This window comes from Orycteropus afer, unplaced genomic scaffold (genome assembly GCF_000298275.1).
Source record: "Orycteropus afer afer isolate SDZICR_OR568_19922 unplaced genomic scaffold, OryAfe1.0 scaffold00198, whole genome shotgun sequence".
Classification (NCBI taxonomy): domain Eukaryota; kingdom Metazoa; phylum Chordata; class Mammalia; order Tubulidentata; family Orycteropodidae; genus Orycteropus; species Orycteropus afer.
The window spans coordinates 2,295,539-2,309,908 of NW_006921785.1; the positions used below are offsets into that span (position 1 = coordinate 2,295,539).

General features: G+C 39.0%; 1 protein-coding gene across 1 annotated transcript in view; it reads right to left on the reverse strand.

Moving 5' to 3' along the window:
• ATP13A5 (ATPase 13A5) overlaps positions 1 to 14,370 on the reverse strand; it is a 201,616-nt gene that overhangs the window by 111,179 nt on the left and 76,067 nt on the right. Inside the window, exons 9-11 of the mRNA XM_007948018.1 lie at positions 13,548 to 13,676; positions 4,041 to 4,211; positions 1,522 to 1,679 (exon numbers count right to left, since the gene is read on the reverse strand). Coding sequence (XP_007946209.1) covers positions 1,522 to 1,679; positions 4,041 to 4,211; positions 13,548 to 13,676 — 458 coding nt within the window. The remainder of the gene's footprint in view (positions 1 to 1,521; positions 1,680 to 4,040; positions 4,212 to 13,547; positions 13,677 to 14,370) is intronic.

A 14,370-nucleotide genomic window follows, 5' to 3' on the forward strand; every position in this document is an offset into this window, starting at 1 on the left:
TTCTGAGGAGTGGCTGGTGGGTTTGAACCGCCAGCCGTCTGGTTAGCAGGCAAGTGTCTTAGCCACTATGCTACCAGAGCTCCCAACTAGTAGTGCCAAAATGCCCTGCTCTCCTCTACCCTCGAAATGCTCTCTGGAGGCTTATTTCAGATTGAAATGACTACTCAGAGCTTCATTTGGACAATGAACATTGCCTAGAAATTCTTGTGGTCATGTCTTTACCCATCGATATTCACCTCCTAGCCCACCCCTCACGCACAACACATCGAATGTCCTGATGCCATTAGTTTGGGCCCTGTAATTAGATCAGCCATTCCCAGCTTCACATCTGTGTTTGGACCTCTTTATTCACAGTTTCCTCTCCTTCCTACCAGCTTACCACACTAAGATCCTTGCATTTCTTACCAGAGAGACTGCATGGCTCACAAAAGAGTCACATTCTGACAACCAAAAATGACCTCAAAGTTAATTCTTGACAATGTTCACCTCCCACCACTATCAAACTTATGAAAAGAGGCATCCAAATTGAAATGACACCCTGAATGAAGCTTAAAGGGAAGTAGGATCCTACGTGGTAGGCAGCAGCTCTGTCAAAGTAGGCATTTAATTTTATTTCAGAACCCAGCCAGAACACATTGGTAATCCATTAACTGCATAGCATGTTGGATATTCCCTGGGACAAAGTATATTTTCAAATACTACAGGAAAAAGTTCAACTTCTAGGTATGATGTTCAAGATTCCCTTAAATCTGACCTACTCCTACCTTGTTAGACTTATCTCCTAATTACTTTCTGGTTCCAGACTATTCCTACCCATTTCTTTCTTTGTGCTTTGCTAACATAAATTAGCATGCCCGTTCCTCTCTCAGATATAATTGAATAAATCCTCCCCATCTTATAAGGCTTGAGAAAAATTAGTTTCCCTTGAAATTATTTGGGATTATGTATCATAAGTGCTACACATGCTGTAACCCCTCATCCTCATTCAGAGATCTGAACTTTACAAGTTTTCATAACTGCATCACGCAATACAAATGCCACTCACCACAGGTGGCTATTAAAGTTAATTAAAATGAAATTAAATTTAAAATTCATTTTCATAGTCATGCTAGCCACATTTCAAGTGCTTGGTAACCACATGTGGCTAATGGTTACTACATAGGACATTGCAGATACGGAATATTTCCATCATCTGAAAAAGCTCTGTTGGACTACTTCACAAAATGACGGGACTAAGAAATAATCTAGGAGCTCTGGTAGCGTAGTGCCTAAGGCACTTGACTGCTAACCAGAAGGCTGGCAGTTCAAACTCACCAGCCACTCCTCAGAAGGAAGATGGGGCAATCTACTTCCGTAGTGATACTCCCTTGGAAACCCAAGGAGGGGTTGCTATGTGTTGGGTCCTACTCGACAGCACATAACAACAACAACAATAAGAAATAATCTTATCTAACCCTCTTGGGTCAGGTCAGGCTCTTAAAGAAAGCTGTGCTGTTGAAAAGCCTTTCCACCAGTACTTACTCCGTGGTGCATATATATCCCAAGGGCATAGAAAAAACCTCCAACACCAAGGAAGGCCAGGAACACAATGAATTTAAAGGCATCACTGTACAGTTTGAAGTTGAGAGGCCGAGGGTAGAGGATGGATCTCACTAAGTCACCTTTGGCTGTATTGTAACCTACATGAGAATAATCATAGATGAAGTAAGGTTCTTTAATACAGGTTTTCTGAAAATCAAAAATGGTTTGGATTGAGTTAAGGATTGATTAAGAGGGTCATTTGATTATGGATTGAAAACATCATTGCTATGACCTAAGAATATATTTGCAGTAATAGTTCTTACAAGACAAGGTTGTTGCTGTTGTTATGTGCCGTCGAGTCGGAGCAACCCCTCCTTGGGTTTCCGAGGCGGTATCACTAAGGAAGTAGATTGCCCAACCTTCTTTCTGAGGAGTGGCTGGTGGGTTTGAACCGCCAGCCTTCTGGTTAGCAGTCAAGTGCCTTAGGCACTACGCCACCAGAGCTCCTACAAGACAAGGAAGGAGCAATAAATGACTTTCATTTAGCTCTGTTTCACTACTCTTGCTCACACAGTGTCTCTGTCCATTCGATTGTGGGTTTCCATAAAAGAGGACTAAGAAGTGACCAGAGAGATAAGGATTTAAAGCACAGATAAAAGTAATAGAAATTTTAAAGAAATAATAGAAGATTAAAAGAAAAGGAAAACAGGGAAGTAATTTCTTAAAAAATATACAGGCAAAAACCTTCAGTGATGTCATTCTTGTGATCAAAAACCCTCCAGAAGCCTCATGTTTTAAAATAATGTTCTAATTTCTAGATGTGATGTTCAATATCCCCTTCAAGCAGATCTACTCCTACCTTGATAGACTACTCTCAACTGTTGACTAGTTCCAGAAGATCCCTATGCATTTCTGCCTTTGTGTTTTGCAGGTACAAACTAGCATGTCCTTTCCACCCTCTGATATGAATTGCTAAATCCTCCTACTCTATCACGTTGGGCTCAAAATAATACCTCTTCAAATAAATCTCCCAAGCAGTCTACTAATATACTGCATACTTAAAATAATATCTTTCATTCTTTGGGATCCCTGTGATACCTGGTCATATGGCATCTATCACCATCCCTGTTTTAGTTAGCTATAAATCTACCTGGTAGCATAGTGCCTAAGGCACTTGACTGCTAACCAGAAGGCTGGTGGTTCAAACTCACCAGCCACTCCTCAGAAGGAAGGTTGGGCAATCTACTTCTGTAATGATACCAACTCAGAAACCCAAGGATGGGTCAGTATGAGTCAGGTCCGACTCAATGGCACACACCAACAACAACAACAGCATAAACCCACCTGTCTCCTGTACCAGAACATCTCCTTTTTTAAAGGCCAGGAGTAGATCCTAATTGTTTTCTTTGGCCCTCAGGGTATAGCACTCTACACTCATTAGCTTCTTCTTAGGCAACAGCCTAAGGGATACTCTAATACTCATCAACTACTTTGAACATAAAATGAAGCATTATGTTTTTTTAACTTAAAAGAACATGGCTAGAACAACTGGATCATATACTAAAACTAAAGTATGTGATAAAGAAAGGTGCGAGGTGTGTTTTGGATCTGTGAATATGCAGGATGGCAGGGACACACATTAGTGGTGAGTATAGAGAGCTGGGACTTCATCCTAGAAGGCCTTTATCATGTAATACCATGTAAAAGATGTGGACTTATTCTATAGCTGTGGGTAGTAATGAAAACTTTAATGTATAATATAGACTGTTACAAACTATGTTTCAGAAATGTGACTTGGGTGACAGGTTATGGGGCAGGTTAGAGAAATGTTGGGGCAAAAGTTGAAATGGAACAGTCCAAACACTATTTCTATTGTGATAATGTAGACATGAGACGACAGCAACCTGAACAGAACACCAATGACGGGGATGGAGGAAAGGAAAAGGTCAAAGGACATAAGGTCAAAGGACACAACTGCAAACTTAACAGTGTTTGACATCTTGTTTTGTGTGAGGGGCAGTGAAGAGTTAAAAATGATATTAAGTGACTTGTAGCCAGCTATGGTTTCAACAAAATGAGTTAATATAGGAGGACAAGTTCACTTTTAGATGTGTTGACTTTGAAGTGTTTGAAGGGCACCCAGATGGAGATATCCAGCAGGGAGTTTGAAATAACAGCCCAGCAAAGGAGTTTTTGAAAAGAAAAAGTCCTCATAGTGGGAATATCTGAACCTGTTTTCTTGGAAAGCACTCAGCAGGAGTGTAGAAGAAAAGAGAAGAAGCCTATGGATATAAGATTTACTTCATCCATGTATATCCTTCACCACATACAAGGGTTTTAACAATGAATCATTCTGTTGAAAGTGGTGGCCACTTAAGGCTTTAAGGGTCTGATTGGAAAAGGATGTGACTGCTATTGCCAGAATGTGACAAACTCCATGATCCTAATAAAAATTTCCCTAATCCAACTCCTTCCTCCTTCAGTGTTGGAATAAATTTACAAAAGGGGAAACCACTAACCTGTTTGCAAAACAACCGCTCTTACAGGCCCGGTGCCAGACGGCTTGACCTGGATAACTTCTGTTCCACAAAAAAGAACATGTCTCCGATAGTCCTCCAGGCTGTGGCATTTCCAGGGCATGGTATTCTCCAATTGGGGCAATGGCGTCTTTGTAACAGGTATACTTTCTCCTGAAGAAGATTGAGGGTTTTTTTGTTCCACATGAACTAAAGTAACTATTTAGAGACCATGCTTGCCAGTTTCAAGAGATTATACAAATTGCAACTAATCTAGTCCTAATGCCCAGCCCCTGGGTTAGATGACAGCTCTTAGGGATGTTGATACTGTAAGGAATGGTAAACTTGATTATATTTCAAATATTCATCTCTAAGATCTGTTATCTTTTCTACTACCTAGTCTCCATGGTTTGCTGTTATAATTTGAAAAGCAATCAATTTTAGCTAAGAGTGTTGTTACTTAATCATTTCCCCATCTGTTTACCTAGCACGATTCTAGGTAATGAAGGAGCTATACGTTGTGTAGTTATTATTACAGTAAAACCGGTGAGAGCTGGAATTCAACACTACTGCCTTTATTTCTGAGTCTTGCAAGTTCTCTGCATTCTGCCTTTGATAGGACATAGTCTTACCGCTTTTCTAGTGCTTGTTTTAGTGGAGAATATTTGAGTTTTCCTTTTCTAACAGGTTATACCACCTTACAAGGTTTTGACTTTTCACAGCTTTCATTGTATATGCCTTTCATTCATGAATTTATCCACTCATCTATTTATTTGTTCCTTCAATATGCATTTTAGAGTGCTTATTCTGTGCCATAGGAGCTCTGGTGGTGTGGTGGTTAAGGCATTTGGCTGCTACCCAAAATGTTTATGGTTCAAATGTACCAGCTGCTCCACAGAAGACTCTGGCAGTCTGTTTCCATAAAGATTTATAGCCTTGGAGAACCAGTGGGGGTTGCTAAGAGTCTGAAACCACTTGATGGCAATGAATTGTTTTTTTTTCTTTTTCATTATTATTATTATTTTGTGCCATGCACTGTGCTAGTTCCTGGGAATATAATGATGACTCATAGTGACCCCTCCTTGAGTTTCCGAGGCAGTATCACTGCAGAAGTAGATTGCCCAACCTTCCTTCCAAGGAATGACTGGTGGGTTTGAACCGCCAGCCTTCTGGTTAGCAGTCAAGTGCCTTAGGCACTATGCTACTAGAGCTCCCAGACTTATAAATAGTTGAATAAAATACAATAAGTTCAGTGTTTTGGTAGTAGTACCAAATGATGTGGGCATCTAACCCAAAATGGAAGATCAAGTAAAATTTCCTGGACAACTTATAAATGACAACTTGAAAGGATAGTAAAGTCAGTCAGAACAAGAAGGAGAGAAAAGAGTTCTTAGATGAGGTGAAAGAAAGAGCATAGTGTGCTCTGGGTGCTAAAAATAATTGAAGCTATAAGGGACATTGAATGTAAGGGTAGAGGTCATCAGTCCCAGAAATACAAAGGTGAATGCAAAATGATCCCTCCATAAACTCTATAAAGTATTCTTCAATGATCTTTTCGGAGCTTGCAGTGAAGAAGGTAATAACAAGACAAGGCCTCTCTTTTCTCTATCTGGATAATCTCAGTTTTATTCTCATTAATTAGAATCTCTAAAGAGTTACACCATTGGTATCACCTTTCCTCTCTCCTGGGATCTTGTTTGATACTTGCATCTTGGGTTTTTCATCCCTATCTGGATACTCAACTAGAATCTCAGTTAATCTATCAAAAATCAGTATCAATATTTTTATTGATATTTTTATTTATCTAAATCATCTCCTGAAGTTCCTGTTTCTCTTATGGTACCACCATTTTACTGAGTCACAGAATTAAGGTCTCAGGATCATCTTAGAGCCTTCTTCTTCTGATGCTTTGCCTACTCCAGAATGATTCTCTAAGTTCTATTGTTTCTTCTTTCTGAGTGTGCTCCCTGAACTCAGCCATTCTTGGATTCTTGTAGCTTGCCTCCAATGTGATCAGGAACAATAACTGTCTGATAACCACTGGTAGCATTAACAATGGATTAGCTGTGATTTGTTTAGTTCTTTGAAGTGCAAACATAGTCTCTGGATGATTATTTGTGGCTCTTGTTTGTGCAAACTGTTAACATTTTCAGCTGCTAATCAAAAGATTAGAGGTTCCAGACCAACCACAGGTGCCTCTGAACAAAGATCTGATGACCTACTTCTGAAAAATCATCTATTGAAAATCTTATGGAGCACAATCCTACTCTGACACACATAAGGTCACCATTAGTTGGAATCCACTCAACAGCAACTAGTAACCTGTACAGTAGAACTAATACATTTTTTTTTTTTTTTTAAGGAATAAGTATCTCAACCATAATCTGTCTTGACCTTCCAACTTGTCTGGCATCTCCAGCCCCCCTCCAGGGTCATCTCACACCATTTCCAAATGAATCTTGTGGAAGTTCACCATTTTATCATCTCTTTTGCTCAAAACTCTTTAGGCTTTCCCATTGCCATTACTATATAGAGCCCAAGCTCTCTTGATAGATTTTCAAGGGTCCCTTGCTCACTACAATTTGAGCATCATTGCCTATTATACCCCTCCACAAACTCCAGCTAACCTAAGCTATTCACATTTCCTATTATTGACTCCCATCCTTTGCCCATACTTTCCTCTACCTTACCCTAATGACTGTAAGACAGAATATTTAATGTTCAATGAATTAGCTCAGAGTTCAAAAGGGATCAATTTTAGAGGCAAAATAAAAATGCTAATAACACTTCCTGGCTTCCAGATTTGAAGAGCTCTGGTAGCATAGTGCCTAAGGCACTTGACTGCTAACCAGAAGGCTGGTGGTTCAAACCCACCAGCCACTCCTCGGAAGGAAGGTTGGGCAATCCTACTTCCGTAGTGATACTGCCTCAGAAACCCAAGGAGGGGTCGCTATGAGTCGGGGCTGACTCGACAGCAAATAACAACAACAACAACAACAATGAATTAAAAATTCCATCCATCCTGTGCTAAATATACAATCAGCGAGATAATGTGCCATATTTCTAATTTGGAAATAGTATTATATTGACCATAGTTGACAAATTTAGGTCTTATTTCTCTTTCTAGATAATAACTGAGGACAGGGACCTTGACATATATAAGTGTTTATATACCTCATTATCCCTAGTGGTGTGTGGTGTGTAATAGATTATATATATATATATATATATATATATATATATATATATATACACACACACATATATATATACATTATTGAACGTGTGAATGAATTAAATGAAAACAATTATCCAAGTTTTCCAAACTAATTTTATACAATGGTACATTTTTTATACTCTAAGGTGCAAGAAGCTATAAAATATTTATTGGTTGTCTTGGGGAGTCTTTAAGAAACTCATTCAGCCAGGCATTGTCCCTAAATCATTTTTCTCAAAACAATTATGTTATCTCATCCATTGTATGCATTAAAAATTATCAGTTGTCTACTAAATGGCTTTGTGAAGTGGGTAGAGCTGTTTGAAAAATCCCAAAATCATTGTATCACATTGTTTGAAGTGATTTTTTAAACCTATGATATTGAATTATTTTTCATAACAAATGCTAATGAAGAAAAATGGTGTGGAATGCAGATATCTATATAGATAATTCAAAATGTTTCTCCATATTTGGTTTATACAATATTAACCTACAATACATGTTTAGGCTGATATTAATGAACATTTTCTGCACACTTACTGATGATATCAGGGGCAGGTGGTATTTTCTCAACGACAGAGGGAAGTCATTTAGAGTCAGTATGGTCCATAGATTGCCCTCAACTCAAATGATTGTATGCAGAGTCTCTTTTCTACTATTCACATATTAATAAGGACTCTTGAGAGGCTAAGAAAGGAGGGATTTACCTACCAAAGTTGTGGGACTAAGGAGGCTGGAGAGGATTTCAGAAGGAGGTGTTGGGCATCAACAGTTCAGTTGGCTCCTGGGCCTGGAGATTCTGGCTGCCATGGCATGAAGATTCTTTTCTTTGTCTCCAATGAGCCAGGTGCCACTGCATGTCTGAAGTGCTATGTCCTTGTTTACTTTTATTTGGAGGACCACTCGACTGTAAACTCTGTGAGAGTAGTGACCATTTCTCAGTTATCTTAGTGACCTCAGTACACAACACAGTGCCTCGACACAGTAGGCACCTCTGAACTTTTATGGAATGAATGAATAAATAAATGAATGGATAAACAAGTAGGGGAAATAAAGGAAAGAGGGAGATAAGAAAGAGAAAAAGAAAAGATAAAAGGAAGAGAGGAAAAGATATGGCCCATCAACAACCTATTATAAGCTTGTCTGACAGGATGTGAACCTGAAATAACTGCTTATGGAAATTCCTACATGTCCATCACAGGTCATTGCTTACTCCACACATAGACACTTCTAATAAATCATTGACTCTAATGAGTACAGGGGAAGGGAAGGAGATTATGACAGAGTGAATGACGAAATGCCTGGGTTTAAGTGTTTTCTTCTTCTTCTTCTTCTTCTTCTATACTGATACCGCCTTGGAAACCCAAGGAGGGATCACTATGAGTCAGATCAGGCTCCACGGAAGTGAATTTGGTTTTTTTGGTTTTCTTCTTTATAGCATTTATAATTGTTTGTAAGTTATGCTATTTACCCACTTTCATGTTTTCTATCTTACACAGTAGAATTTTAGTTCCATGAAGGCAGAAATCTTACCTGCCTTGTTCACTACTTTATCCTTATCACCTAGAAAAATACCTGGTACTCAGTAGGAGTTAGTAGCACTTGTGGATTGAATGAATAAACAAATAAATCCAAATCCCCTGTGTAAATTACTTGAACTCTTTGGGCCTCAGGTTTTACCTCCTTCTAGAGTTGCAAATTAAATGAAGTAACATTTGTAAATGTTAGCATAGTGAGTATCCAAGGAAAAAAGTTACTCATAGACACACAAAAACCAGAAAATTATATATATTTGTACTGACCTTTGGCATACCTGAAAATTGGCTTATTTTGATGTTCTGTCCTTAGTAATAATTAAAACTAAATGTCAAAGTGCTAATTTTAATTTCCATAAAATGTTAGCACCAAACTAAAAAACCCACTACCATCAAGTCTGTTCCAACTCACAGCAACCTTATAGGACAAAGTAGAACTGCTCTATGGGGTTTTCAAGGCTATAAATCTTTACAGAAGCAGGCTGCCTTATCCTTCTCCCATGGAGGGACTGGTGGATTTGAACTGCCGACCTTTTAGTTAGCAGCTGAATGCTTTAATCACTGTACCACCAGAACTCCTAATGTTAGCACAGTGCCCAATATATATAAGAACTTTAAAATAATAATAATAATTAGCTATTTTGTCAAGAGACAATTAACAAGAAAAAAAGAAAATTGAGCCAGGAGAAAATTTAATAGGTTTTCTCCCATGGTATTCCCTTTTGCCTCTTGTCCCCTCCCTTCTTAGAGGAGCTACATCTTGAGGTGGATCATTGCTTTAGGAAAAGAAGAAGAAAAAAAGGACATGGGAGCTGGTAACTGACTTTTGAGTTTCAAAATCATTCATAAGTTTGAGCATGGATTTTAGAGACTACCTGAGAGTAAGAAGAACTGCCTGAGAATAAAAAATAAGCTTCCTGTTAATACACAGAAGGGGAGGTGGGAGAACATACGAAGGAAACTTAGACATTGCATTGTTGTTATTGGGTGCTGTCCAGTCAATCCTGATTCATAGTGACCCCATGTGACAGAGTAGAACTGCCCCCTACTGTTTCTAGATCATAATCTTTACCAGAGCAGATCATCACGTTTTTCTTCCATGCAGCTGCTGGGTCTTTTCTAACTGCCAACATTTTGGTTAGCAGCCAAGTGCTTAATCACTGCTGATATTGTGTGAGTCTGAAAAAAAAAAGGGGGCCTTCACCAAACTAGGTACAACAAGCTTGTGGAAACTGAGAGTAAAAGGCATCTGGGTTGTCCTCCCTTTCCAGGTAGATAGGTCTCAGACAGTTTCCCCAGCCAGGTGTGAAATGGGAGTAGGAGAAACAAGAGCTGACCTAGACCAGGTGCCTCTCCCCAATGCCTTGCATACCCAAAGCTAGACAGGTAGGTGTCACATGGGCTTGCTCATTGGTGGGGATAGCTATCTTAGACCAGCCATTTTACACTGAATGTTTCCAAAGCTACCAATATTTGGAGCCAAAATAAAAATTAAGTGTAGTTATAAATAATTTCAAGCTTCTTGGAGTAAAACAAGTCAGTCACTAAAGGACAGATATTATATGATTCCTCTTACATGAAATATCTAGAATCGGTAAGGGAGTTCTGGTGGTGTAGTACTTAAGGCACTTGGCTGCTAACCAGAAGGTTTGCAGTTCAAACCCACCAGCCACCCCCCAGAAGGAAGACTGGGCAATCTGCTTCTGTAGAGATACTGCCTCAAAAACCCAAGGAGGGGTTGCTATGAGTCAGAATTGACTCGACAGCACATAACAACAACAACAACAGAATCGGTAAGTGTGTACAGACCTAAGTAAAATAGTGGTTACCAGGCATGGGTGAGAGAGAATGGAAAAGGGACACTCACTGCTTTGGAGACATTGAACTTCTGTAGAGGATGATGGAAAAATCCAGAAACAGATAATGGTGACAGTTGCACATGATGAACACAATGTCACTGAATTGTACATGTGAAGAACGTTGAAATGGCAAATGTGCTGTGACATATATGTTAACTACAATCTTAAAAATGGTTAAGCTTCTTCCATAACCGAGTTTATGGTAATAAAATGAGACTGATGAAATCAAGAGGAAAAGGAAGATCCTACCAATGGGCTTGTGCTATGGATGGGAACATCAAGAGGGAGAGAGAAGTTCCCAAGGCAAGAAAATGAAGGCACTGGTTTTACCTACCTTGGAATCATCTTTCTCAGTCCTATGGGTATTTATATTTAGAACTAAACATGGCCTCCAATTCTGGTTCTCTCACGGTCCTGGCCTCTTTTAACCTCAGTTTCTTCGTTTCTAAACTCTTAATCTAACTTGTTTTTTTGTCATAATGAAGTCACACATAAAAATCATTTATAAAATGGAAATTGTTATAGAGACGCTGGCAGTATTTGCTATTTTTACTTATGTAAATAAAGACTTCTGGTGGTATAATGCTTTGGTTGTTAACCAGAAGGCTGGTGGTTCAAACACACCAGCTATTCCTCGGAAGGAAGACTGGACAATCTACTTCAGTAGTCATATCGCCTCAGAAACCCAAGGAGGGGTCGCTATGAGTCTGATCCAACTTGATGGCATTGAATTCTGTTTTTTTGGTTTATGTACACAGAGGACTATTTTGCACATGGAGATAAAATAACCTGAGTCTCATTTGTGTACAAATATGATGGCAAGGCATTTGAAATTTCAGGAATAGTCCCCTAATCTTCTGATTATTCAATCAGAATCCTTCCCCCATTATGTATATGAGAGGGAGTATCTGTGTATACTGTGTAATAACATATTTAGAGCATGTTGTTATGAAGATTTTTTTTTTAATAAATTAATCAGAGAGAAATATATATATTTCTGTTTCATGTGTCTCTCTCTAAAATTGGCCTTGATCTATACTTAGATTGCATAGGTATTAATGTTGGTGACTTAATATTCCAGAAACAGGTACTAGAAGAATCTACTTACCATTTAAGGACATTTTAGGCCAATTGTTGCACATTTATTGAAAGGAAGCATTGTTTACCTTCTTTACATCTCTAGAACTCTGAGTGTTGTTGAGAATCAAGGCAAGTACTGTACAGCCTGGTCAGTTAAGGAGAAAGGGCAGACCAAGACAGTAAACCTTTCTCCTCCCCTTGTTTCCTCATTGCCATGCTCTCTGTTGCCAGTAAGAGAAGCCATCCTTCATTGTTGGGCAGTGAGAGATGGGAAATAGTTTTTGTGTATAAGGAAGATGGACAGCTTTCCTTGGGTTTAAAGTTTGGGTACTATGGCAACATTCTGGATGAAAAATAGGATCAGTATGCAGATCCTCATCATTATCATTATAAGGCAATTAGATTTCAGCACATTAAAGGAGTATTTTGTAATTATACTTAACATATTTATGTTTACTATGTTTTCTTGTCTCAATTTTAAATTAAGAAAACCCATTTTTTAATGTGAAATCTGCTTGTATTGAACAGCTTAGGAATAGATAATAGGTCCCCTTTTCACATAGGTGATGTTAAAAAGTTTGGAGGGGGGTCATTTCCTCTCTCTTTACACCATTTGCAAAGAGAAAAATTCAAGAAATTGTAAGCACAAAAATAGTCAAACTGTTTTTCATTACCAAGTGCTATGTGTGTGTGTGTTTTCCTAAAGAATATTTAATAAATAAACCCAAAACCAAACTCATTGCTGTCGAGTCAGATCCGACTCATAGCAACCATTCCTTAGGTTTCCGAGGTGGTATCACTATGGAAGTAGATTGCCCAATCTTCCTTCCGAGGAGCAGCTAGTGGGTTTGAACCACCAGCCTTCTAGTTAGAGGTCGAATGCCTTAAGCATTATGTCACCAGAGCTCCCATTAAATAGTGCTTTATGAATTATACAAATTCAAGTAGACATTACTAGTACAGATAAGAACTATTACAGTTCCAACCATATCTAGAAGAATGGTTTTCTAACCCAAAGGTAAACAGAATCAGTACACTGTCTTTCCCCCAATGTTCAACTCAAGTTTCTTTCCCATGGAACCTCAGGTTCCCATCTACAGAGTGAAGGGCTAGATAAGGTCTCTAGCCCTTCCAATTGAGGGAGCTCAAACCCACCAGCCACTCCTCCTCAGAAGGAAGATTCGGCATTCTACTTCCGTAGTGATACTGCCTCGGAAACCCACGGAGGGGTTGCTACGAGTTGGGGCCGACTTGACGGCACATAACAACAACAACAACAGTGATCTTTTAGGTTGTGTTTGTCTGGATAAGTGGATAAATCATTCTCATATTTATGAAGAGATTATGTCTCAAACAATATAGTGCCCTCACCTGTTTCTGAACCCAAAGCACTCTATCATTCCACCTCTCTGCTGTTATATTAGGAGTTACTTCTAGTTTCATACTTATTTTTGCTTAATTCTTATATTATTAAACTTTGTCTCTTGGCAGATATTGTGCTCATTTGAATAGCACAGTCCCTGGTATAAAGTGGAAAAAAAAAAAAAATACCCACTGTCACCGAGTGGATTTCGACTCATAGTGATCACAATTAGGTTTTCAAGGCTGTAAATCTTTATGGAAGTAGATTGCCTCATCTTCCTTCTGCAGAGAAGCTTGTGGATTTAAACCATCAACCTACCGATTAACAACCAAATGCCTTACCCACTACACTACCAGAGCTCCTTGGTATAAAGTAGTGAACTATATATTGACCTGACTTGCTAACACTTGCCCTGGCTGTTGGACAGGGAAGAAGGTGCTCCATCACAGCGCATACCTGTGAGCATGCCTTCATTCACCACACAGTTTCCATCAATCAGAACAGCATCACATGGCAATGACAATTTTCCTGGAAGAATAAGCACGTCTCCAGGAACCAAGAGATGAGATTCCAGCTCCTGCAAACCTACACAACAGTAAAGTTCATGACTAGCTGATCTTTTTGTTTTTACTGAAAATGAAAGTGACTGAGAACTGTTATCAATGTGTTGGCCAAGTTTACTCTACCTCTCATCTGTTTAAATGGCTGTCTATTCAATTGCAAATCCCAAGAAAAACTAAGATTAATGAACTGGTTCCTCAAATATAGCAAAGGGTTATCTTAGTAACAAGATTCTGCCTTGATCCTAGTACCTGATGTGGTGTTTTGCCCACAGTGGCTACTCAAGGATGCTAGTTGATGGTACCCATTGGCTGTCACTCTTTTGACTAGGTTCCTGACCCTTTGTGGTGCACTCTGTTTACTTAGATTAAGACCTCATGCAAATGCAAACCATCCAGATAATTTATATGGACCTTGAGCCATAACTCTTTACTCTTTGTTGAGAGCCATGGCTACCCTACCCCGGTCTAACTCAGAGCAAATGCCATTCAGTCAACCACTTAAAAGCCCCATTCAGGTCTGAGTTCTGGATGGTAATTGGAAATGTATGATGCAGGAAATGTTTGAGATAGTTAGATGCCAAATAAAAGAAGAGTTGAGGGTTAACCAGTAATATTCATGAGTGAAATGTGAAGAGCAGAGGAAATTTGAAGTAACCCATACATTGGGCAGGAATGATCCAATCAGGACTAGGACTAGGATGAAGCAAGTGAGGCAT